The sequence below is a fragment of the Callospermophilus lateralis genome, chromosome 1 (genome assembly GCF_048772815.1).
Source record: "Callospermophilus lateralis isolate mCalLat2 chromosome 1, mCalLat2.hap1, whole genome shotgun sequence".
NCBI classification, from domain to species: domain Eukaryota; kingdom Metazoa; phylum Chordata; class Mammalia; order Rodentia; family Sciuridae; genus Callospermophilus; species Callospermophilus lateralis.
The window spans coordinates 149,053,793-149,078,205 of record NC_135305.1 but is presented as its reverse complement, the minus strand read 5'-3'; the positions used below and the strand labels follow the sequence as shown (position 1 = coordinate 149,078,205).

At 41.2% G+C, this 24,413-nt stretch overlaps 1 protein-coding gene across 2 annotated transcripts; it reads right to left on the bottom strand.

Moving 5' to 3' along the window:
* Window positions 1–672: 672 nt before the first annotated feature.
* Window positions 673–24,044, bottom strand: Trafd1 (TRAF-type zinc finger domain containing 1). Of its 2 annotated transcripts, XM_077108962.1 has the most exons (12): window positions 23,939–24,044; window positions 20,909–20,974; window positions 13,051–13,186; window positions 12,857–12,910; window positions 8,918–9,323; window positions 7,817–8,023; window positions 7,219–7,295; window positions 5,616–5,846; window positions 4,804–4,924; window positions 3,567–3,894; window positions 2,917–2,989; window positions 673–2,643 (listed from the first exon to the last, which is right to left on the bottom strand). In XM_077108962.1, exons 2-12 carry the CDS (start codon window positions 20,953–20,955, stop codon window positions 2,584–2,586), a joined length of 1,740 nt encoding a protein of 579 aa, XP_076965077.1. In that variant the 5' UTR covers window positions 20,956–20,974; window positions 23,939–24,044; the 3' UTR covers window positions 673–2,583. The 2 variants fall into 2 exon arrangements, with proteins under 2 accessions (XP_076965077.1, XP_076965078.1); XM_077108963.1 differs by lacking the exon at window positions 7,817–8,023.
* Between the last annotated feature and the right edge of the window lie 369 nt (window positions 24,045–24,413).

Genomic DNA, 24,413 nt, shown 5'->3' with positions numbered 1-24,413 from the left:
ACAAAATAGGGCGGGAGACGTGTCTCAGTGGTTGAGTGCCCCTGAGTTCAATTCATGGTCCCCACCCCAAAAGGAAATGATTAAGATCAGAATGGAAATTAATAAAATGGAAACATTAAAATAGAAGAAATCAATATTATCAAAGCAAACTTGTGTGGGCATGTGGTGCTGAGGATTGAACACAGGGCCTTAAGCATGCTAAGCAAGTGCTCTCACCACTAAACTATACCCCAAGCTCCTCAAAGCGGAATCAGTAACACTTATAAACTCTATATCAGGGATTGCCATACTAATCCAGATGGTTTTGTAAATAGTTCTGTTGTGAACACATCACCCATTCATTTGGATACTGTCTATGGCTGCTTTCCTTCTGTAACAGCATTGCTGAACAGCTGCAGCAGAGACCATGAGTTTTGCAAAGTCTTAAATATTTACTACTTGGTCTTTAAGAAAAAGTTTGGCAGTCCCTGCTAAAGTCAAACAGATGGAGGGAAAAAAGACAAATGATCAACACAAGGAATGAGAGAGGTGATATTACAGATTTTTTTTAAAAACAATAAACACTTTTGATAAATAATTTAATGAAATAAACAAATTCCTAGGAAGATAAAAGCACTTTTATAAATCAAAATAAATAATGAATTAAACAGCCCTTTAACTATTGAAACTGATAAAAGATAGCATACTTATTCATGAAATACTACGAGTAGGAACAAGACTATCACCCCTTCTATTCAACATTGTTACTGGATTTTCAGGAAAGAAAAAAAAAATACAAGGTTTCCAGATTGAAAAGGCATAGGTAAAATCATCTTTATTTGCAGATGACATGATGACATACGCAGAAAAGCTAATAGAATCTACCAAAAAAGTTACTACAGTTTAGCACGGTTAAAGGATACAAGATTCAATATTAAAAATAAACAAACAAAAAACAATCATAAAGCCAGATGTGGTGGTACCCGCCTGGAATTACAGCTGCTTGGGAGGCTGAGGCAGCCTTGACAAATTAGCAAGACCCTGTCTCAAAATGAAAGAGAAAAACAAAAAAAAACCAACCAGGGGTGTAGCTCAGTGAGTTCAGTATCTAGTACAAAGAAGGAAGGGAGGAAAGGAAGAAAGGAAGGAGATAGAGAAGGAAGGAAAAAAGGGGAAAAGGGAGGAAAAATAGCCCTCATTATATCCCTTGGTCTGGCTTCTTCCTCTTAGGATAATTCTTTTCAGAGTCATGGCTATGCCAAGAATTAGCTACACAGTCTTATATAAATTAATATTGTTACATATGTTTCATGTTACACCCATGAAATGGGGCAATTCTTTACCACCACCACCACCACCACTAGGTTACTGGGAGAACAACTGAGCTCAAAACTACCTATGGTAGGGCTGGGGATACAACTCAGTTGGTAGAGTGCTTGCCTAGCATGCACAAGGTCCTGGATTCAATCCCTAGCACCAAAAATAAAATAAAATAAAACACCTATGATGCTAACGGTCCTGTGTGAACCATGATGTTATGAGGGGGATGAATAATCATAAATCTCAACTTCTCAGGACTGGGGCTTTTGAAGAATCTGCCTTTTTCTCTTTAGTTGGAGGTAGCCCCTTATTCCTGTCATTGCCAGAGGTACAGCAAGCCTCAGTTTCCTCAAAAATGGAGATGAGAATACTACACCTTCAATGTCTGAAGCACTCTGAGAAGGAGCCCACATTGGAGCTCCATTCTCTACAGAAAGCACAGGAATATGAACCACAAGACTTAGCTGAGCTCCAAGTACAAACTTTATTTCTATTACAAGAAAGCTGATAATAATTATAATAGTAACATAAGAAGGGAAAGGTGCTCTGACATTTGGTTTTCAGAGCAAGTGTGAGACTGGGGCTTTAATCTTCATCAGGGCAGAGCCCAGTGTGGCCCTAGTGGGAACAGGAAGCCCTCAGCCCTTCCCATTACAGGGCAGTGAGGACAAAGGAGTCACCATACCCACAAGGAGCAGAAGGCAGTGATGCCAAATGACAAAGAAGTAGCCCCTGCTCCACACACCGCCAGCTAACTCTTCCAAAGGCCTTGTTCCTAACATCCAGCAGCTGGCCTGAGCACTTCACCAGAGCTGCTCCATACATACACCAGAGGCCCAGAGTCTGGAGCAAGCAGGGGCAGTACATGGGAGAAGTTGCCCAAAAGCCCCCAACTTAGGACCCCACAGATAAGAAAATCGTTTCACTGACGGGAACCAGATTTTCAGAACCCTCTACTCCTTCCACCAGGACCACAAAGCACCAAGAAGCAGTGGTGATGGTATTTCAAAAGGTGGAGTCCTGGTGGGCTAAGAGGCCATTATCTGTATTTCAATGCTACCAAGAAGTGGCAGCTAAGGCTGAAACAATTCCCAATAGCCTCCCTGCTAACCCTCCCTCAAACCCCCAAACTCCCACAGCACAATCTCAAAAGACACAAAATGGCCATAACCTAGAAAAAGAATAATCTTCCCCTGCCTAAAGAGCCAGAGAGGCAGGGCCTGCACCAAAGCAAGGGCTGCTATGCATAGGTAGGAACCAAGGCGAGGGTTTCTGCAGACACCACTACTCCTCCTCCTCTTCCTCCTCTGCATCCCCAGCTCCCTGCTGCTTCGGGGGCTTTGCCTATTGAACAACACAAATGAAGAAGTTTCACACAGGAAGTGAAAGAGCATTTCTCCTCCCCAGGACCCCTGAGGATGCCCAGCTCCCACAGCAACTTAGGCTTCCTCAACAAAAGCCAAAGAACAGCCAGCTCTTCATTCTTTGGCTTTTCATGAAGAGGCTCCAACCTCTATACAGCCAGCCGACTCACAGCAACTTCTCTGACTTTAAAAGCCTCACCATTCCCACCTGTGTGTGTCCTCCCTGAGTATTATGTGCTGGACCCTTAGTTACCTTTGCAGTTCTGTTACGGTAGTTGGTAGCTGCAGGGGTGACCCGGGAACTTCTGCCACCTTCACTCCTACCACTGAAAAAATAGGATTAGAAACCAGTTCCTGATATGCTCCTGAGTAAAGGTCCAAAAACTAAGAGTGAATAAAACAGCTGGTAGCTGAGCAAAAAAAGCAGCCTTCCACTAGCAGACCAACAAAAAAACTTCCTGGACATAGGACATAGTGGTACACACCTGCAATCCCAATGACTCAAGAGGCTAAGGCAGGAGGATTGCAAATTCAAGGACAGCCTGTGCAATTTAGTGAGACTGTTTCAAAATAAAAAAGGGCTAGGATATAGCTCAGTGGTAGAGAGCCTCTGGGTTCAATCTCCATTACCTCAAAAAAAGCATGGATATGGAATCAGATGACAATGTGGGCAAAACCAAAACTCTTCCCCATGACACTGAGGACATAATTCAGTGGTAGAGTACATGCTTAGCATGCATAAGGTCCTGGATTAAATTACCTGCACACACCCCAAAAAAGACAAACTCCTCCCTCCTTTGCATGAACTGTAGTCTTACCCAGGCTGGACCACAGTGTGACTAGACCTTTTGCCCAGATCCTCTTCAGCTACTCCCAAATTCCATTCCCAAGCTAGATTCTTACCTCGCTCCATATCTCCCAGAAGGCCCAACGGGGAAAGAGGACACAAGGTATTCTGGGTGGAGATTTCGAACTGAGCATGCATCAGTGTCCATGGCCCCATTCTGGCTGCTTCTATTTCGCCCTCGGATGTCCTGGCTGTCTGAGTTGTTGAGTTTCAGCACTCGAGGAGGGTTGGGCTGGCACCCAGTTGTAGGGCCTGATGTTGATTTTGATAGTCGGTTACAGGTAGTTGTAATATTATTAATGGGTCTGCTGGGGGGCAGAGGGTAGATGGGTCCTTTAGCTATTTCCTGCTTGATATCATCCATATAGCCAGAAGACAATTCTCCTAGGAAGAGAACATAGTTACACTTTTAGGAAAAAGCCTGCTCTTACCATTATTGATGGATTCAGGGCAAGAACAAAAAGACTGCAGAGAAGACAACTGATCACCCGCAAAGGCTACTGGGGCCCATGACCCCAAGAGAGAATCAAGAACACTTACTTTGTCTACTCTGCACATTAATTACCTGACTCAAATACAGCCTGCTAACCATTCATCAACATGAACAGTTATGCAAGCAAACCTTGAATGTTTTTGGTTTTTGGTTTTTTGGAACCAAGGATTAAACCCAGGGCTGCTTAACCACTAAGCCATGTCTCTAATCCCCCATCCTTTTTAAAATTTTTTTTTAGTTGTCAATGGATCTTTATTGTACTTACTTATGCACAGTGCTGAGAATCAAACACTGGACCTCACAGATGCTATGCAAGCACTCTAGCACTGAGCCACAGCCCTAGCCTCCTTTTTATTTTTATTTTGACACAAGGTCTGAGTTGCTGGGGGCCCAAGTTGCTGAGGCTGACCTTGAACTTGCAATCCTCCTGAGTCAACTTCCCATGTCACTGGGATTACAAGCATGAACCCTTCTAATTGTTTTTTAATTGGTTGTGAAGTGATAAGTTTCAATAAGTTTACTTGCCTAGTCATGAGGATCATAAGTAATAATAGAGTACAGAGATAGGAAATCTACAGGTTATAAGTGTGTCTCACAGCTGTCCTTAAAGCCATTACCCTATCAGTCTTTACTTAGGACAGCTTAGTCTAATGTGGAACTACAGCCAGCTGTAAAATTTCCTAGGAGACCCTACTGGACTTAGTAACTCAAAATCAGGTAATCCTATTAGAGCCATAGAAATGATAAGCAGGCCTAAGCCAGCAGTGGGCCTGTGGCCTAGGCCTTGTCCTGGCTAATACCCTGGTGTCTGACACGCCTCCTGGGCAGCTCTGGTGAGGTCTCTTGAAGCTGGGATGGCTGTTTAGGAATCCCCTCAATCACATGGTTGTTTGCCATGGCTGGGCGTTGGTCACATTGGTCCTAAACAATAAAAGTCAGAATTAGTACCTCAGAACTGAGAGTGATGAGAAGAAAGGGAAGAACAGCTGGTTAGGTGATCAGACCCCATCTGGAGGGGGTTCTTTGACAACCACTAAGAAAGTGCTAGGTACAGGAAACACACACCTGGAATGTAGCATCGATTCATATTAGCACTGTGGCACTTTCTGATCTGTGCAGGAGTAAAGGAAGAGCTGGTCTTGGGAGGCCAGAAAAGTATTTCTATACTTTGCTCCCAGTATTTATATGGGGGCTTATTTATAGACAACCAGCAGTAACCATCTACCTCTTCATCCCAAATCATAAGACTTTCTTACTAGACCCCAACTAACCTAGAATACAAGTCCCAAATGACACCACAATGGGAAGGATCTGCCTGGTCATGGTAAGGCCCCATGACTGCTCAAATATACTCCTGGACCCTGAGTCCTTAACAAGTGATATGATGGTTTCAGTTGCTATAAGGTGGAGAAAGTCTCAAGGCTACAGGTACTGTATACCTCACATAGTCAGTTCATGGTGCAGGGCATGGCCAGAAGCCACAGGTGTAGATTTCTATTCAGGCTGGAATGCAATCCAAAGGCTGAAGTAGATCTTCAGTTCTGGAATCCTCACATATGTGTACAGAGAATCAGCATAGAGTCAGGGAGATGAGTCCGTCAGGGATTCTTACCTGGTGATGGAACAGCACCTCTTCTTCCAACTGCACCCCACAGAATTCACATGGGATGATGACACTATCTTCCACAGGGGGTGAATCGCTCAGACCCATCAAAGAGTCTAACTGGTTACTTGTAGCCTGCTGCAGAAAGTTCTGGAAGATGACATCAGGATCTTCCACCCCCCTGGAAGAAGAGCTTCCAGTATTGAGCGAAGGTAAGGCACGCGAAGGGTTACAGCTTGTCTGTCATTTAAAAAACATAGATTAAAATAAAAAAATCAGAGGCTAAGGGAAAAAAACTACATTTCTAAAACATTTTCTACAAGAAGTCACAACATTTTGATAGCACTTAATAGTGAGGAGAAGGACTTATAAAAATAATAGGGGAATGCAGGTGGAACATTCACTTTACTTTTAAATATTTCTGTTGTTTTTTTCCTGCTGTGTTCATGTGATTATTCTTTTTAAATTAAAAGATTTAAGATTCTTTCCACTGCCATATAGTAAAAGTACGGCCCAAATATTCCTTAGTATTCTCATCAGTAAATTGTCTTTCACTGCTCCCAAACCAAAACCCGTAAGTATTCAAATACTGTTCTCTCCATTTAGGAGGAAGGCATGCTCTGTCAACCAGAACACAGGGACTATTTGGCAGTCTTGAAAATGCCAGACCAAGGTACACCAAATCAGACGAAGGAAGTGTTGAGGAAAAAGGTGGTTCCTTCTAATCAGTAATCCTCAAACACATAGTACTGCTCTCTAATCATTCCTAAATGGCTCAAAAACCATCAATCATTCAAAAAATATCTGAGTTCTTTCATACCCAAAGTTTTGAGAGATTCTTAGAAACTAGGAGAACTCAGAAGGTGCCTAAAGGAACTTGGCAAAGTGGTACCACCAACCAGGAATCAAAAGGATCATATCACAGGATGATAGGCTATTAGAAAAGTAGGCAACAAGGGAGCTGGGGTTGTGGCTCAGTGGTAGAGCGCTTGCCTAGCATGTGTGAGGCATTGGGTTCGATTCTCAGCACCACATAGAAATAAGTGAACAAAATAAAGGCCCACCCAACATCTTAAAAAAAAAAAAAAATTAAAAAAAAAGAAAAGTAGGCACAGATTCTCAGGGCACACACAGGTATAACTCCTGACCTAGTCTTCAGAGTGTCCATCAGGCTAGTTTCCTAACAGTCATGGCTGAACCAAATCTGCAAATACAGAGTCTATATTGTTGGGTACACTGAGGAGGTAGGGGCAGAAGGGCATATGCCTTCCAGGCAGAGAAAGTAATAGGCAGAAAGGATCATCAAGCCTTTCATGGAACTGAAAGGACTTCAATAAAGCTCCAATAAATCAAAATATAGCACGAAATGAAACTGAATCAAAAAATGGCCAACAGAAATATATATACCAGTCACCACCATTGGAGAGTGTGCTGGTTGGGACGAGACTGTTGGATCTGCTAGAATGAGGATTACGGTTTCTAACCTACATTAGTCATTCCACAGTAGAAAAAAAAGTTGCCACTCTTACAATAGGCACTGTATTGAAAGTTTCCTCAAGACTTCATGGGGCTCACATTTCCCCTCACAGTTCTCAAGTAGTTCCCAACACACCTGATGGTCAATCAGCAGATCCTCTGGGTAGAGCTCCTCACAAAATTCACAAGGCAACATGGTCTCATCAGCTGCACCTAGGTATCAGGCCACATGGTCAGACTCAAAAGGAACAAAAACAAACTTGATTTCAACATTTTATTCCCCTTATGACATTTTATTTAAAAGTCTGACTTCAGTATGGGATACAGCTGGGTGACAGAGCACCCTTGAGTTTAATCCCCACATACATACATAAGAGCCAACGGGAGGGGGGGGTGGGAGGAGGCTGGGGTTGTGGCTTAGCAGTGGAGCACTTGCTTAGCATGTGCAGGGCCCTGGGTTGGATCCTCAGCACCACATAAAAGTAAATAAATAAAAAAAGGTATTGTGTACAACTACAACTAAAAAATAAATATTAAAAAAAAATAAAATAAAAAGAGCCAACAGGAACAACAAATAGCAAAAAATATACCTTAGTATTAATATTTTCAAACAGAAGAAACAAAGTCTATTTAACATATTTAAAGATATGTTAAAAAGAGAGCTATTGTGCAGGGTGCTATGGTGCACGCCTGTAATCCCAGCTGTGAGTACAGTGCAGAATAAGCAAACCTACCCTTCATGTCACTCAGAGAACTGGGCCCACCATGCGACTGATCTGCCTCACAAACGGCCCTCCAGAATTCCTGTTCTGCCACAGTGGAGGCCTGGCCCTCATTTTGCAGACTTAGGGCCAACATGAAGTCCAGGTTTGCACTATCTTCACCACCCTCTTTGGGAGGCTGACGGCTTCTATTCCTTTCCTGCCTTTCTTGTTCTTCAACTAGAAAAAAAAAAAAAAAGCCAGTACTCAAGACAAATTAGAGACGTTGCCATCCCTACACTCAAGTCCCTACCTAGCAAAGGGCCAAATGGCCAACTCCACCAGTACTCCTGGCCTTCATGGGTCTCTGAACTGTAAGTCTGACATGAAACAAAGATCCATTATTATTCTAAATGTATTATTAAAAGAAATGTTACTGTGTCATAACTATGACAGGTACTGTACTAAATATTTTTTTGTATTACAGCAGTATGATTTAAAGTAGGGGTCAGACTGCCTGAATTCAAATCTCAGCTATACAATTTACCTACCCTCATTCCTTTAATGAGAATTAAATGAATATATGCAAAACACTCTGCTTGGGCTGGGGATATAGCTCAGCTGGTAGAGTACTTTGCCTCTCATGTACAAGGCTCTGGGTTCAATTCCCTGCACCACACACAAAAAAGTTTGAGGTGTGTTAGCTACTTACAGCATTGACATTATCATCACCATCATCAACTCTAACTGCAAACCAGTAAGGAAGAGCTTCTATTATTTATTTATTGGGGGGGTGCGGGACAAGGAATCAAATGCAGGGGTGCTCTACAACTGAGCTACATACCCAGCCCCGTTTTCTAATTTTTAATTGAGAGGGTCTCATTAAGGTACCAAGTTTGGTTTTGAACTTATGAACTTTTTGCCTCAGCCTCCCAAGTAGCTAGGATTACAGGCATGTAACCACCTAACCTGACCTTTTATTTCCATTTTATAGGAAAGTTAGGTATTTTTCCCAGTGTTAACCAACTATAATCAGATTTCTCTAATCAAGATCTATTTGGCCCCAAAGCACTGTTCCCATTTACTCTGGAATTTTCATAATGTTCCAGTTTGCTAATTCCAAGCACAACTCACATAGATTATTCTGAATTGGAAAGGGGGCTGTCATATTCCTTTGGTTGGCAGTCCTATTGTGGAAAAGGTCTGATTCAAAGGCTCTCAGAGGCCTTCGGGGTAGCCTCATTGGTGGGTCCAGAGCTTCAATCTGTCTCAGGAGCTGGGATGCAATCCAGATTCCATCTTGACCCCAGGACTCATCATATGCATTAGGAGATACAGTAACTTCATTTCTCCTTTCCTCCTCCCCTCTCCCACAAACTTCAGGGTGAGACTTCAGATCTTTCACAAGGACATTGCGTCCACAGTTGCCACACAGCTCTGTCCGGGCACCACAGTAATCTTCATGTTCCTTCAGTTTGAGAACAGAGAGTTCCAAATCACAGTGCTGGCAGACAGCAAGCCGCAGAGGGCATTCAGTCTCCTGCAACAGAGTAATAAGGAAGTTAATATGCATACCTAGGAGAGGCTGTTTTATTACAGGGCAAAGAAAGCAAAAATATATACTTTGATATCCTCTTCTGGACTGGATAGATGTAGCTCAGCATACATAAGGTCCTAGGTTCAATCCCCAGCACAACAAAGAAAAATAATTTTTTTCTTCCAACCCTAGCTTTGCCTACTATGCTTTCTATGTATTTGATTATCACAGTTTCCCCTTTTATTCCTGCCACAGGTTCTACAAAAGGAAAGAACCTCTGAGAAGGAATCTACTAAGCAACCCCAAATATAGCATCATTCTGTGCACACATAACAAAGTTAAACAAAATCATTCATTGTTCAAAAGCAAAGAACAAGAAGCAAAGCAACTAAGATATTTTACCAAAGCTCCACCAATTTCCCCTTATTATTACAATTCAGTCTAAAGTATTTAGTAATGAGGAAGACTGCGCTTTAGAAAAACACTGATTTTTAAATCTTCACATTTGTATTTGCATTGGCTTTACCTGGACCAATTCCTCCAGGAATCACCAATGACCCCCAGAGTATAAACATACTCAATAGTTGAAAAATAAAACCTTTACATTTAATGGGAAAGTCTCACTAAAGCAATAAAAACATTACAATGATACAATGGGAGCTGGGGATGTAGGTGAGTAAAGAACTTGCCTAGATGGGCCTGTAGCTCAGTGGCAGAGCACTTACTTGCCTAGCATGTGTGAGGCACTGGGTTCAATCCTTAGCACCACATAAAAATGAAACAAATAAAGGCATGCTGTCCATCTTCAATTACAAAAAAAATAACTAAAAATAAAATAAAAATTAACTTGCCTAGTATGCACAAGGCCATGAATTCAAGCTCCAGTACCAAAAAAAAAAAAAAAAATCACATATTTTACAACCACTATATCAAAGACCACAATTTCTTTTCAACCAAATTAAACTCAAATTATATTCTAGATTCTACACCAGACGTTTTTAGAGATAATTTTTACAATATTCTTTCATGCCTTTAAAATTATATTCCATGTGTTTGTACAAGTGCCTGAATTCAATCCCCAGCACCAAAGAGGTAGGGGGAGACATTGTTTTTCGTGTAGCTATAATGTCTCATTCAGAATTTTTTTGTGTGTGTGTGCGTGTGTATGTGAGTGGTACTGGGGATTGAACCATTGAACCCAGAGTCTTGGACATGATAGGCAAGTGTTCTACCACAAACTCCCCAGGCCCTTCGCAGGAGCTGGGATGCAATCCAAATTCCATTTTGACCCCAAGACTCATCATATGCATTAGGAGATACAGCAAACTTCATTTCTCCTTTCCTCCTCCCCTCTCCCACAAACTTCAGGGTGAGACTTCAGGTCTTTCACATTTTTAAAAATTTGAGATGGGGTCTCACTAAATTTCCCAAGCTGGCCTTAAACTTGAGATCCTCCTGCCTCAGCATCCTAAGCAGTTGAGAACTGAGATTACAAGTATCCACTAGTAAGCTAACTACATTAGCCAGGTGCAGTGGCGCACGCCTGTAATCCCAGTAGCTTGGGAGGCTGAGGTAGGAGGATCCTGAGTTCAAAGCCAGCCTTAGCAACAGCGAGGCACTCAGCAACCCAGTGAGACCCTTTCTCTAAATAAAATACAAAATAGGGCTGGGGATGTGGCCCAGTGGTTGAATGTCCTTGAGTTCAATTTCCACTATCCTCCCAAAAAAACAAAAGACATTTCACTAGAGCTGGATACGGTGGCACACACCTGGTATACCGGCTGCTCGGTATAGGTCTGGGGATGTGGCTCAATAGATAAGTCTTAGAGTCTGATTCCTCGTACCCCACCCCCAGCGAAAAAAAAAACACTCACTTGAAAAATACTAGATTAAGTTTTAATTACAAATGATAAATAATCGTTGGCCTGTGCCACATAAGTACTGTGTTAATAATCTTAAAAAGCGCCAGGAATTTAAAATAAAGTAAAATGCATTCAAGAAAAACGAAAGTTTTTGTTTTTTTGTTTTGTACTGGGAATTGAACCCAGGAGTGCTTAACTATGGAGACCTATCACCAACCCTTTTGAGACACAGTCTGGCTAAGTGGCTGATGGACCCACTAAACTATTGAGGCTAGCTTGAACTTGCAATCCTCCTGCCTCAGCCTCCCAGGTTGCTGAGATTATAGGCATGTGCCACCATGCTCAGCAACAAAGAAGAAATTTAAAAAACACTACATAGTTAATCTCTGACCTAAAATTGTCATAGTCAGTCTTATAGAACATTAGGGAATATCATGTATTCCTATCTTTACAATAATTGTTCTATCACTGAGGGACTTCCAGAAATAGGTGAGAGAGAAGTTAGGAGAGAGAACAGTTTATTGGAGGTTATTTTACACAGCAAGCAGATGCTACAGCCAGAGAAGTTTTCATTATGTTTGTTAATGTGATCTCAATCATATCCCCAAGGCTGCTGAAGTCTAATAAAAGATCAAATACTTAGGAAAAAATAATAGAATTAGTGTGCAAATGTATTTGAAATGTTGTTCTCTAGACTGTGAGGTTATGAGTGATTCTTATTTTTTTTGGTTGTTGTTGTTTTTGTTTGTTTGGGGTTTTTTTGGGTGCTGGGGATCGAACCCAGGGCCTTGTGCATGCAAGGAAAGCACTCTACCAACTGAGCTATATCCCCATGAGTGGTTCTTATTTTCTTGTAATACCCTTCTTTTCCCAAATATTCTTTTTTTTTTTTTTTTCTTTTTTGGGTACAGGGGGTGAAACTCAGGGGCACTTGATAACTAAGCTAATTCCCAGCCCTATTTTATATTTTATTTAGAGACAGGGTCTCTTGAGTTGCTTAGCACCTCACTTTTGCTGAGTCTGCCTTTGAATTTGCGATTCTTCTACCTCAACCTCCCCAGCCTCTGGGATTACAGGCATGTGCCACCGCACCCAGCCTTGATACCATGTTCTCTCACCAAATGATGAGTAATTTCTTCAGATGTAAAAAACATGTATGTTGGGGCAGGGGTTGTGGCTCAGTGGTGGAGCGCTTGCCTAGCATGTTTTTTTGAGGCAGTGAGTTCAATTCTCAACAACACATATAAATAAAGGTCCATCAACAACTGATTAAATATTTTTTTAAAAAAGCATGTTATGCAAGTGATCAAGAAGTCATAATGAAATTACACCATGTAAGGCAGGCTGAATAGATTATCCCACATTGGCAACACCAGGCTTAGTTTACTCAATAAGACTGCCAATAACCAAACCCCAGCAGAAATGATAAGTATCAGTTCCAAAAGGAGAGATTCTGAAGACTAAGCAGCCAGACAGTACAACAGCCAGGCCGCCAAATCAGGCAACAGCTAGAGTTTCCAGTAAGAGGCAGTTTCCTATAAGAGGCAGTATACATGTGAGCTGGTAGAGAACAAAGACACCATCAAACTTGTTTCCATTGTACAAGTGGCTCTGTAATCTCAGTAGGACTGGCCCCATGTTCTCTCACTCCCCTCATAGTACAAGAAGACTAACCTCATGTTTCTTTAATTGTCTCTTCTCCAACTTCTTATTGCATTTGCACGTCACCTAGGATAAGAAGTAAAAATCAATAAAGTGACATAGTGACAACAGGACCACTGACGTTTGTGCAATAGCAAGTATGATACAGTTATGGACAATAGCAAATACAACACATTTATAAACATTTTGGGTAATTGGTAGTTTACCTGACAGTGTTCTGTAGCCATGTGAATCTCCATGTCAGATTTGGGAAGTGGTTCCTTGCAGATAGGACACATACCAATGTTCCTTTGACAATGGATCTCATGGATGGTAAAGTTAAAAACAGGAATTTCTTTTTTGCTACAGAAATAGGCCAAAGAAAAAGGCAAGTATTACTAACTATTCTATCTATGCTTTTTCTTGCAGTGATTATCACATGAAAATCTGTTCTGTCCAATTTCTATTCTCCATCATCTCTCTTTAGTGAATACCTACACTACCAACTTCAAGAATTAAATCCTGAAAGCTGAATCTCTGGAGCAAGAAACTGAGTTACCAGTAATGTGCATTACCTCTAAAAGCTCTCAGCCTTGCTTCCTCAAAGTCAGAGCTGATTACAACCAACAATATGAAGTCAGATGCAAAAAAAAGCTGCATTAGGCTTTTCTTTTTCCTTCTCCCCCCCCCCCCCCAGTAATGGGGATTAAACTCAGAAGCACATTTAAAAAGGGCTACATCCCTAGGCTTTTTAAATTTTTTTTTATATATATATATTTTTTTTTGAGACAAGGTCTTGATAAGTTGCCCTGGCTGGCCTCAAACTTGGGATCCTCCAGCCTAAGCCTCCCAAGTCACTGGAATTATAGGCCTGTGCCACCACAGCTGGCAAGCTTGGCTTTTCTAAAACCATCCACTCCAGGATTATTTGAAAAACAAAATCAAACAACCTACCACTTATTTTCATTATCAATCTTAAGTAGTTTAATTTCATTGGGTTTCATTACCTGAACGGATCAAACCAAAAAGAGTATATATCCCAGCTCTGGGATAGTCAAAGTGCAAGGGGAAATTACCTTCATTATGTCCCACATGCCTTGGAAATCTCTGCCTGGGTCAGTATAAAATACACTGTAAAACTGTGCAAAAATGAAATCCAAACTGTTCCCACACTGTCTCCTCACTCACTCACTCTGTTTAGTGATTCAAAAATCATATCTCTGTTGCACAGAAGACTAGAGTAAGGGATAATCCAAAGAGTAAGAGGGATACCAGTAAAGTCGAAATGAGTAAACATTCCATCAAACTGCAGATGCACTATTCAAAGACATTACTTTATTCATTTAGATGTAGTCACTGGAAAAAGCCAACTATGCAGTCTAGCTAAAGACTGAATTAAAAAAAATGTACCTATTAGTATGTCACCTAGGATAAAAATTCAGAAAAATAAATACCAAACAGAATCAATATAGATAGTCATATAACACAGGAAAAAAAATAATAATTGTTTTTTGTCCTTTTAAAAACTTTCTTTGAATGGAGGCATTGCTGTTGCCCAAGCTGGATGCACCTGCCTCAGCCTCCTGAGTAGTTGGAACTAGCAGCAAATCTTTAATAATCAAATTTTGCTCCTGAAGCTGAATACATGAACCCTCCACTGCATTAAGAAACAAGCAGAAGGAAAACTCCTTTTATAGTTTTAATCTTCCTACATAGTCAAAGAAGCATTTCAAAGTAGAGTGAATGATATGCCTTCAGTTATACTCAGTCTCAAATTGAAACACCCAAAGTATCACTTCTTTTCATTCAATGGTGACACTGTCAAGTTTGGAACCCCAAGGAACTCTCATAATATGGCTGGATGGTGAAAGAAATTAACTATAAGATATGAAAACTCAAATGAATAAACAAGGAAACTATGAACAACTTGACACATTTAACTTCCCATATTTCTCCCAAATTCCTAGTTTCTTTATTTTCTTTCTTTTTCTTTTTTTAAGAGAACCACTGGTTTTAAATTAATTTTTAACAATTTTGGGGTAGGGACTGGGGTTGTGCCTCAGTAGCACAGCACCCCCCTCTCACATGTGAGGCAGTGGGTTCGATCCTCAACACCACCTAAAAGTAAATGAACAAAATAAAGATATTATGTCCATCTATAACTAATTTTTTTTCTTTTTAATTTGGAGAGGAATACTGAGGATTTAATCCAGGGGCACTTTACCACTGAACTACATCCTCAGTCTTATTTTTTATTTTGAGACAGGTCACTAAGTTGCTGAGGGCCTTACTAATTTGCTAAGGCTAGCCTCAAACTTGGGATCTTCCTGTCTCAACCTCCTGAATAAAATTTTTTTAAGAATATAAAATATATAGTGGAAGGGGACCTATAAATCAAAGTTATCAACTTAACTGTACAGGTAGCACACACCTATAATTCCAGCTATCTGGGAGGCTAAGGCAAGAGGATTACAAATTGGAAGCCAATTTGGACAACATAATGAGAGCCTGTTGCAAAAAACAAAAACAGCGGTAACAAAACTCAAAAGTTATCTTAAACCACTGTTTTGATGTTGTTATTGTTTATTGTTTTTGGTATACCCAGAGCCCTTTCTATTTTTTATTTTGAGAGAGGGTTTCATTAAGTTGGACTTAAATTTATGATTCTCCTCCCTCAGCCTCCCTACTCATTGGGATTATAGGCTTGCACCTCTGCATCAGGCCTATTAAAATTACCAAAAAGGCAAAGTGTGGTGGTGCATGCCTGTAATCCAACAGATGGGAGGTTGAGCCAGGAGGAACCCAAGTTCAAAGCCAGCCTCAACAACTTAGGCCGTAAGCAACTCGGTGAGACCCTGTCTCTAAATAAAATATAAAAAGGGCTGAGGATGTGTCTCAGTGGTCGAATGTCCCTGAGTTCATCCCTGGTACCCCCCACCCCCCCACACACACATACAAAAAAAAGATGCTATAAAACTAGTATTTGAATTCATTACTGATCTTAATATATAAATTGCTTAAAATAAGCAACCTGGAGCTAGGAATGATGGTGCATACCTGTAATTCCAGCATCTCAGGAGGCCAACCTTAGCAATTTAACAAGGCCCTATACATATAGCCATTCCCTGTCTCAAAGGAAAACAAACAACAATAACAAAAGGCTAGGGGTGTAACTGAAGGGTACAGTGCCCCAGAGTTCAATTTTCAGTACCAAAATTACACACCCTTGCCAGGCACCAAGGAGGACGACTGTAATCCCAGCATCTCCGGAGGCTAAAGCAGGAGGATGAAAGCCAGCCTCAGCAACCATAAGGTACTAAGCAACTCAGTGAGACTCTGTCTCTAAATAAAATACAAAATAGAACTACGGATGTGGCTCAGTGGTTGAGTGCCCCTAAATTCAATCCCTGGTACCCCGCAAAAAAAATTATTAAGCCACTGGGATTATAGGCATGTACCACCACAAAATTATACACTCTTTTTTCTTTTTCTTTTTCCTTTGGTACAAGGGATTCAACCCAAGGGCATTTAAACACTGACCCACATCCCCAGCCCTTTTTGTTTTTTATTAAAAAACTTGTGATGTTCCTATCTCAGTTCCCCAGTCAATGGGATTACAGGCTGGTGCTACTGGGCCCAACAAATCATAGACTTGTAAACCTAGTAATCCCACTCTTGGGTTTATGCATAAATAATTTCATTAAAGTATCATAAAATTTTTTTAAAAATGAAAGTTAAAAATTTCTCAAGAAAGGGGCTGGGGATGTGGCTCAAGCGGTAGCGCGCTCGCCTGACATGTGTGCAGCCCGGGTTCGACCCTCAGCACCACATACAAACAAAGATGTTGTGTCCGCCGAAAACTAAAAAATAAATATTAAAAATATTCTCTCTCTCTCTCTTCCCCTCTCTCTCTCTCACTCTCTCTTTAAAAAAAAAAAAAAAATTTCTCAAGAAACCGAGCATGGTGGTACACACATGTAATCCCAGTGGCTTGGGAGGCTGAGGCAGGAGGATCATGAGTTCAAAGCTAGTCTCAGCAATTTAGCAAGTCCCTAAGCAACTCAGCAAGACCCTGTCTCTAAATAAAATATAAAAAAGGTCTGGTGATGTGACTCACTGGTTAAGTACCCCTGGGTTCCATAGCCACTACCCACCCACCGCCAAAAAAAAGGTCTCAAGAAGGGAACAGCTAAATTACAAATGGTATACCAACAAAGTGAAAGCAGTGTTGTATTATCATTGCAAAGCATATATACACAAATTCCATGAAAAATTAAAATCTAGGTTCTGGAGTTGTGGCTCAGTAGTAGAGCACTCGCCTAGCACGAGCAAGGCCCTGTGTTCGATCCTCAGCACCACATAAAAATAAATAAATAAAATAAAGGTAATGTGCCCAACTAAAATATATATATATATAAAAAAATCTAGCAGGGTGCAATCTCACCTATAATACCAGCTATTTGGGAGACTTGAGGCACAGGAATTGTAAATTTGAAGCCACTCTGAGCTACTTAACAATCCTTTCTCAAAATAAAAATAAAAATTTTAAGAAGGGCTAGGCATGTAGCTCAATAGTAGAATACTTGCCCAGCATGTGCAAGGCGCTGAGTTCTAACCCTAATACTGAGGGGAAAAAAAAAAAAAATTGAAGTCAGTTATTACTACTTAAGAGTAAAAAGAAGGCAGGGGTTGTAGCTCAGTGGTAGAATGCTTGCCTAGCACACGTGAGGTACTGGGTTCTATCCTCAGCACCACATAAAAATAAAATAAAGATACTGTGTGTCCACCTACAACTAAAAAATAAATTTAAAAAAAATAGAGTAAAAAGAACCTGGATTCCTTTTTCATCGTTTTAGCTCTTATCTTCTTTTAGAAGAAAAATCCAAAAAATAAATGTCTAGTTTTCATTTTGCAGGATTACTCAGAATAATCTGTTAATAAGTATTCTACATACACAAGACCACTAAAACTTTAGAAATGAAACAAAAAGTTTAGAGTTGAAATCATAAGTCCCTGGGTGCAGTGGTGCACACCTGTAATCCCAGTGATGCAGGAGGCTGAGGCAGGAGAATCACAAGTTCAAATCTAGCCTCAGTCAGTTAGAGAGACCCTAAGCAACAATAGCAAGACCTTATTTCAAAATAAAGGGCTAAGGATGTGGCTCCTTGAGGATTAAGCACCCCTAGGCTAGTCTTGAGCTTGGAATCCTCCTGTCTCAGCCTCCTGAGTTCCTGGGATTATAGGCATGCACATGTGAGGCACTGGGTTCAATCCTACCACTGAGCCATAACTCCAGAACCTAGATTTTAATTTTTTATGGAATTTGTATATATACGCTTTGCAATGATAATACAGCACTGCTTTCACTCTGTTGGTATACCATTTGTAATTTAGCTGTTCCCTTCTAGAGATCTTTTTTTTGCGGGGGGGGGGGGGGGGGGGCGGGACACAGGCTATGTAACCCAGGGGGTACCTAACCAGCAAGAATCAAAGCAGCTGTCAGGCATTTACTATCTACATAACTACATAGCAAACTATCTACATAGCAAACTTAAAAGATATAAATTGCTTACCTTGATAATACTGCTAAAACTCCAAGGAAGGATCAAGCCAAGTTAAAATGTGAACTTTCATTTTAGATAGAAAAGATTTAAAAGCAAGCCAAGGCTTCTACAAAACATAAAGAATCACAAATCTATTCTTGAGTATGTACAGTCTTAGCCTTCTAACATTGACCTTTCCATTTCCTAGAACTACACCTCCCTTGGATCAAACAATATCACAAGAAAAGAGAGAACTGCAAACATCTTCAGTCACAACAAACTATTGGCTGCCTATTGGGATCTAATCACAGCTCAATATTGATGAGGACTTTGACTTTCCTTAATATAGAGATAAAGCTCCAAAGACAAATTTAAAACATGAAATTGAAATTAGCTGCCAGTCGTGGTAGTGCATGCCTATAATTCCAGGAACTCAGGAGGCTGAGACAGGAGGATTCCAAGCTCAAGACTAGCCTCACAACATAACAAGGCCCAAAGCAATTTAATGATATCCTGTCTCAAAGTAAAAAATTTTGAAAAAAGGGTTGGGGTATGATATAGCCCATTGGTAAAGTGCCCTTGGGTTTAATCCCCATTATCAAAAAAGAAAGAAATATTAAGAGTTGCTTAAAGAAAGAAATTTAAATAAGATTGCTTAGATGGGAGGGCTTTGTATAGTCTTATTCAGCCTTCCCTGATAATCTGCTTTCTTCTTTAAATAAATTGCTCAGGTTTTGAATAACCTTGTCTTCATTAGTTTCTATCAGCACACCATTCTTAAACTCCCTTAGCATAGTTATTTATATGCTGTCCTAGGATCTAGACTCCTTCAAGTGTGGACTGAAATTAAAATATAACCAATATGTGTGTTTTATTATAAAATCACAATAATTTATTGTAATCATTTGCTTTATTGATTAATTTGAAATCAACAATTATACATATAAACTTAAACAATGCCAAAATAGTTTAGTAAGCAGCAGAAAAGTGATAATGGCTAATACAAAGAAACACCTTATTAAGACATCCTTGATCTATATAGTTAAAGAATATTACGACTAGAAGTTGCTCTAATTATATCCTAATTCTGCTGAAAGTCAGGCTGAACATAAAGAAAAAAGCAACAACAACAAAGAAAAATTTTTATCTGGCTCAAACCTTTCAATCTACAACAAGCTATTTTCCTTATTCAATATCTCCTTCTGCCACAATTTGTAAGTTAAAAAGCATAGACAGTTCTGCTTTGTTTTTTGTTTTAGCATTCAGTACGAGCAGTTGTGTATCATCAAAAAAATCAAGGTAAGTTCTTGAGAAATCCCCACCAGGAACCAGCTCAGAAACCAGATGATGCCTAGGTTTCATTTCAGGAGGAAAGAGTTTCTTTCTTATCACTATGGGCATTAAAAACACAATTGAAGACTTAAAATTCAAAATTAAGCCAGTCCTTCACTAACAGCTGTGGAACCATGAAATGAAAATGATTAAGGTTGGACTTCCTCCCCTATTTTTTTAAGCAGCAAAACTTTTTATAAAAAGAGTTAAGGGCTGGGATTGTGGCTCAGTGATAGAGTGCTTGCCTAGCACCTGCAAGGCTCTGGGATTCAATCCTCAGCACCACATAAATAAATAAATAGATAAATAAATAAATTGATAGATAAATAAATAAATAAAAGTATTGTGTCCAACGACAACTAAAAAATAAATATTAAAAAAAATAAAGAGTTAAGTCTGAGCTGTTCTGGTTGAACTGTTGTCACTCAATGTACAGCAAGTTTCAAGTACTTAAAACCTTGCTCCTAATCAACTCGAGAAAGTTACTAGAGTGACTCAAGGAAATCCTGGCATCATACTTTGAAACACACTAATCTACTCCAAATATTTTATTTACATAATTTTTTTTGGGGGGGAGGGTACCAGGGACTGAATCTAGGGGCCCTTAACCATTGAGCCATATCCCCAGCCCTTTTTATTTTTTGAGACAGAATCTCGCTAAATTGCCTAGGGCCTTGCTTAGTTGCTGTGACCCTCCTGCCTTAGCCACTGGAGCTGCTGGGATTACAGGCATGTACCACCACACCCACTATATAATATTTTTCAGACATACAAAAAATAAGTTCTCAGTCAGGCATGGTACATGCCTATAATGCCAAGTTAGGGAGATTGAGGCAGGAAGATGACAAGTTCAAAGCCATCAAGTTCAGTCAGCCTCAGCAACTTGGCGAGGCCCTGAACAATTTAGTGAGACCCTGTCTCAAAATATTTTTAAAAAGGGTTGGGGATGAGGTTCAGTGGTTGAGCACCTCTGGGTTCAATCCCTAGTACCAGGGGGAAAAAAAAGGCGGGGCTGGGGATCTAGGGATGTAGCTCAGTGGTAAAGTGCCCCTTTGTTAAATCTCCAGTAGAAAAAAAAGAAAGCTCTGATCCCATTTTACTTGCACAGTATACCATACAACTCCAAATTTAACCTACTAATAAATAAGCCAATTTTTATAGAAGCTGGTTTGTCCTCATTTCAATAACATTTTTTGATTTAATCTCTTACCAGTTGTCACATAGTCGAGTATCCTGGTCATCCAGAAATTCAGCCATCTTTAGCTCTTCCTGAAAACTACAAAGTAAAAAAATATGAACTTTCTATTTCATTTCTGCTTTAAGGATGACATGCAAAATAAATAAAAACTAAGCTAGCATAAAGAAAATGGGATCAAAACCAGTGCATTGAGGCATTCTGATACCAAACACTCTTGGGATTTTTCTTTTTATTATTTTTAAATTTTCAATTTACAATAATTTGAGCTACAAAAACAGTTGCAATAAAACAGTATGAAAAACTCCCTTAGGCACTTCTCCCAATTTCCCCAAAAGTTAACATCACAAATGACCATTGTAAAATTCTCAGATATAGAGCTGGGTGCAGTAGCGCAAGCCTGTAATACCAGTGGCTCTGGAAGCTGAGGAAGGAGGATTTAGAGTTCAAAGACAGCCTTGGCAAAAGCAAGGTGCTAAGCAAAAAAAAAATAGATATATATATATATAAAATAGGGCTAGAGATGTGGCTCAGTGGTCAACTGCCCCTGGGTTCAATCCCCAGTACCCTCCCCCCAAAATAATTTTTCTCAAATATAGAAAATTAATTCTAAGAATACTAGTAACTAATCTATTGATCTTTTTCAAATTACAACACAACTAGCAATGCCCCTTTTCTGGCTCAGTATGCATAATGCATTTAGTTGTTGTTATTTCTCCTTAGTCTTTTGTGATCCTCGATGCTACTAGAGTTTTTAAAGATCTTTCATGACCTTGTTCAACTAATTACTAACAGTTACTAGTTACTGCTTAATTATCTTGTAGGAAGTCGTTCAGTTTTGGTTTGACTGATTTTTATTTTCAGGATTAAATTCATTTTTGGCAAAATACCATATAAGTGACATTATGTTCATCTTGGTGCGTTATATCAGAAGACACATGATGTCAACAGCTGTATTATTACTGGTGACGTTAACTCTGAGCATTTAGTTGAGAGGGTGTGTGCCAGGTTTCTTCACTATAAAATTTTTCCTTCTTCTTAAAACAAGATGTCAATTAAGAAAGCAAAGAGCTGTCAACTTTACTACCAATATTTATGCTGTATTATTCCTTTCCATATACACACCAAAAAATGGTCTTAAATACTAACCTTTAATAAGGCTCCCCAACAGGACATTATCAAACTGTCAGTTTTAAAAACATTTTTTGTTGTTGTTACAACATGTTACAACCCACTGTGCCCTGGCACTAAGAATATATTACAAGTTAAAAAAGTATGTATATATATATAGGGCTGGGGATGTGGCTCAAGCGGTAATGTGCTCACCCAGCATGCACAGAGCGCTGGGTTCGATCCTCAGCACCACATAAAAATGAAATAAAGATGTTGTGTCCACCAAAAACTGAAAAATAAATATTTAAAAATTCTCTCTCTAAAAATAATATAGCATCTGACTTAGAACAATTTAGTGACAATAAAAACAACAAACAACAACAAAAAATAACTTAAGGTGAGTATCTTCAGGAAAAGTACATAGGCAAAAAGGAATAGGGTGTCTGTGGGGTGTGGCAGTGCATGCCTGTAATCCCAGCAGCTGGGGAGATTAAGGCAGGAGAACTGAAAGTTCAAAGCCAGCCTCAGCAACTTAGCCAGGCCCTAAGAAACTTGGGGAGACACAGTCTCAAAAAATAACAAGGGGTGGCATATGCTCAGTGGTTAAGCGCCCCTGAGTTCAATGTTCCAGGGAGATGACTTTTAAACTAAGACCTGAAGTGCAAAGAGCCAGCCAGGCATAGACAAACAAAGGGATAGAATGGAAATAGGGGAAAACCCCTCTAGTCACTGGGAAGAGCAAAAGGCCTGAGGAAATGAAAGAGAAAGTAAACGGAGATCTGGAAGAGCATAATGAAAAAAAGGGATGACTTGAGAAGGCCTTATTATATAGCACAGAAAGGACACTGGGTTATAATCCAAGAGCAATGATAAATCACTGAGGGTTTTTAACTAGGCAAGGACCCGATTCAAGCCATCCACTCCCATATGAAATGTCAACCAGGGACAGGCAGCACACAAGCACAAAACCAAAGTTTGTCCCTTGAAAGGGAAAGTCTGACAACTTTTTTCTCGGGGCTACCTGATTGACTCTAGGTGTAGTCTATTCTAGTCCACTAAATGGCCACTCTCAACTACGACGAAGAGCCTACGACTAAGGAACTGCCCAGTTTTCTAGCTGCAAGGGGACTGGAAGTGACCACAGGCAAGTGGTCACTTCCACCAGCCCCTCCAGACCCCCGTGTCTTCAGCCTATCTGGGCCTCAGATGCCTACGACAGACGATGACGGTAGCTCGAGGGTCTTCTTGAGGAGTAAAAAGGCACAGAAAAAGCCTTCAACCTCAGGAGAGAGGGCCATCCCTCGGGTTTCCAGAGCGGACACCGCGGGCTCAGGGAGGGGAGAGGCGGCAGCCCCTTAAGTAAATATCAGTTGACATTCACCCTGCGTGCATTCGCTGCGCGACGCTCACACCAACCACCCTCCATCCTGACCCCAATCCTGGCAGGTGAAAGTCATCATCCCATTTCAGAGAAGCGGAAAGCGGAAGTCCGAAGGCAGTTACCCGTCGCGTAGCGGGTCGGAGCGGGGGCTCGAACCCGGGTCGCTCGGCCCAGGGGCCTCACTGGGCCTCCCGCGACCCCGGACGCCAGCGGCTCGAGGCTCGGGCACCAAGCCCAGGCCGGCGCCGGGCCCAGCTCCGCCCCGGGCGCGGCGGCCACGGCGGCGAGGCGGAGGACGCCCGCTACTCGGCACCCCCGGCCCAGGCCGCCAAGGGGGCGGCGCCGCCCGGGGCTGCCAAGGCTCCGGGTCCCCGAGGAGAAAGCGCGGCCTCCTTTCACGGTCTGAGGAGACGACGCCGCCCCGCCACCTTCCCGCAGCCGCCACCCCGGCCTAGCGGCCCCTCGCCCACACGCCCCTCCCTCAGACTCCGGCCTCCGGCCGCAAAAGAGACGACGAGAGCGCCGCAAGCGCGGCCGCCGCTCCGCTTCACCTGGGAGGAGTACAGGAACGTCGAGCTGTCCAGACAGCCACAGACTCGGAGCCACCTCACTCAGTCCAAGCACTGAACAACGGCCCCGAAAGCTGCCTCTGCGCCCCCGACCGCCGAAGAATAGCGCGCTCATTGGCCAGGGGCGGCCCGGGATCTAAGCCCATTGGATAGCATCATTGTCGCTCTCAGGGGCCCGCCCTCCGAGCTCCGATTGGCTCCTTAGTGCTCTGTGGGGGCGTGTCCTAGAAATCCCAGCCCCTGCACATCTGGAATGGGAGGCTGAGCTGAGCTGTGAACCTGAAGCTAGATCTAGCAACTGCTGCTGACACAGATTCATGTTTGCATGAATAATACTGTGCAAGCATTACAAACATGCCTAATATATTAAAATAATTAATGACATTTGTTCTCTTGTCATGAGCCATTAATACTTATTAGTCATTCTTGTTGTCATTATAATGCCCTTGTACAAGAC

Coding starts and splice junctions, on each gene's coding strand:
- Trafd1 (XM_077108962.1), bottom strand. CDS start 20,955: ATGGCTGAATTTCTGGATGACCAGGATACTCGACTATGTGACAACTG. Junction 8,024..8,917: donor TCCAATTCAGAATAATCTAT/GTGAGTTGTGCT, acceptor TTTTTTTTCTAG/TTGAAGAACAAGAAAGGCAG. Junction 2,644..2,916: donor ACCGTAACAGAACTGCAAAG/GTAACTAAGGGT, acceptor GTTGTTCAATAG/GCAAAGCCCCCGAAGCAGCA.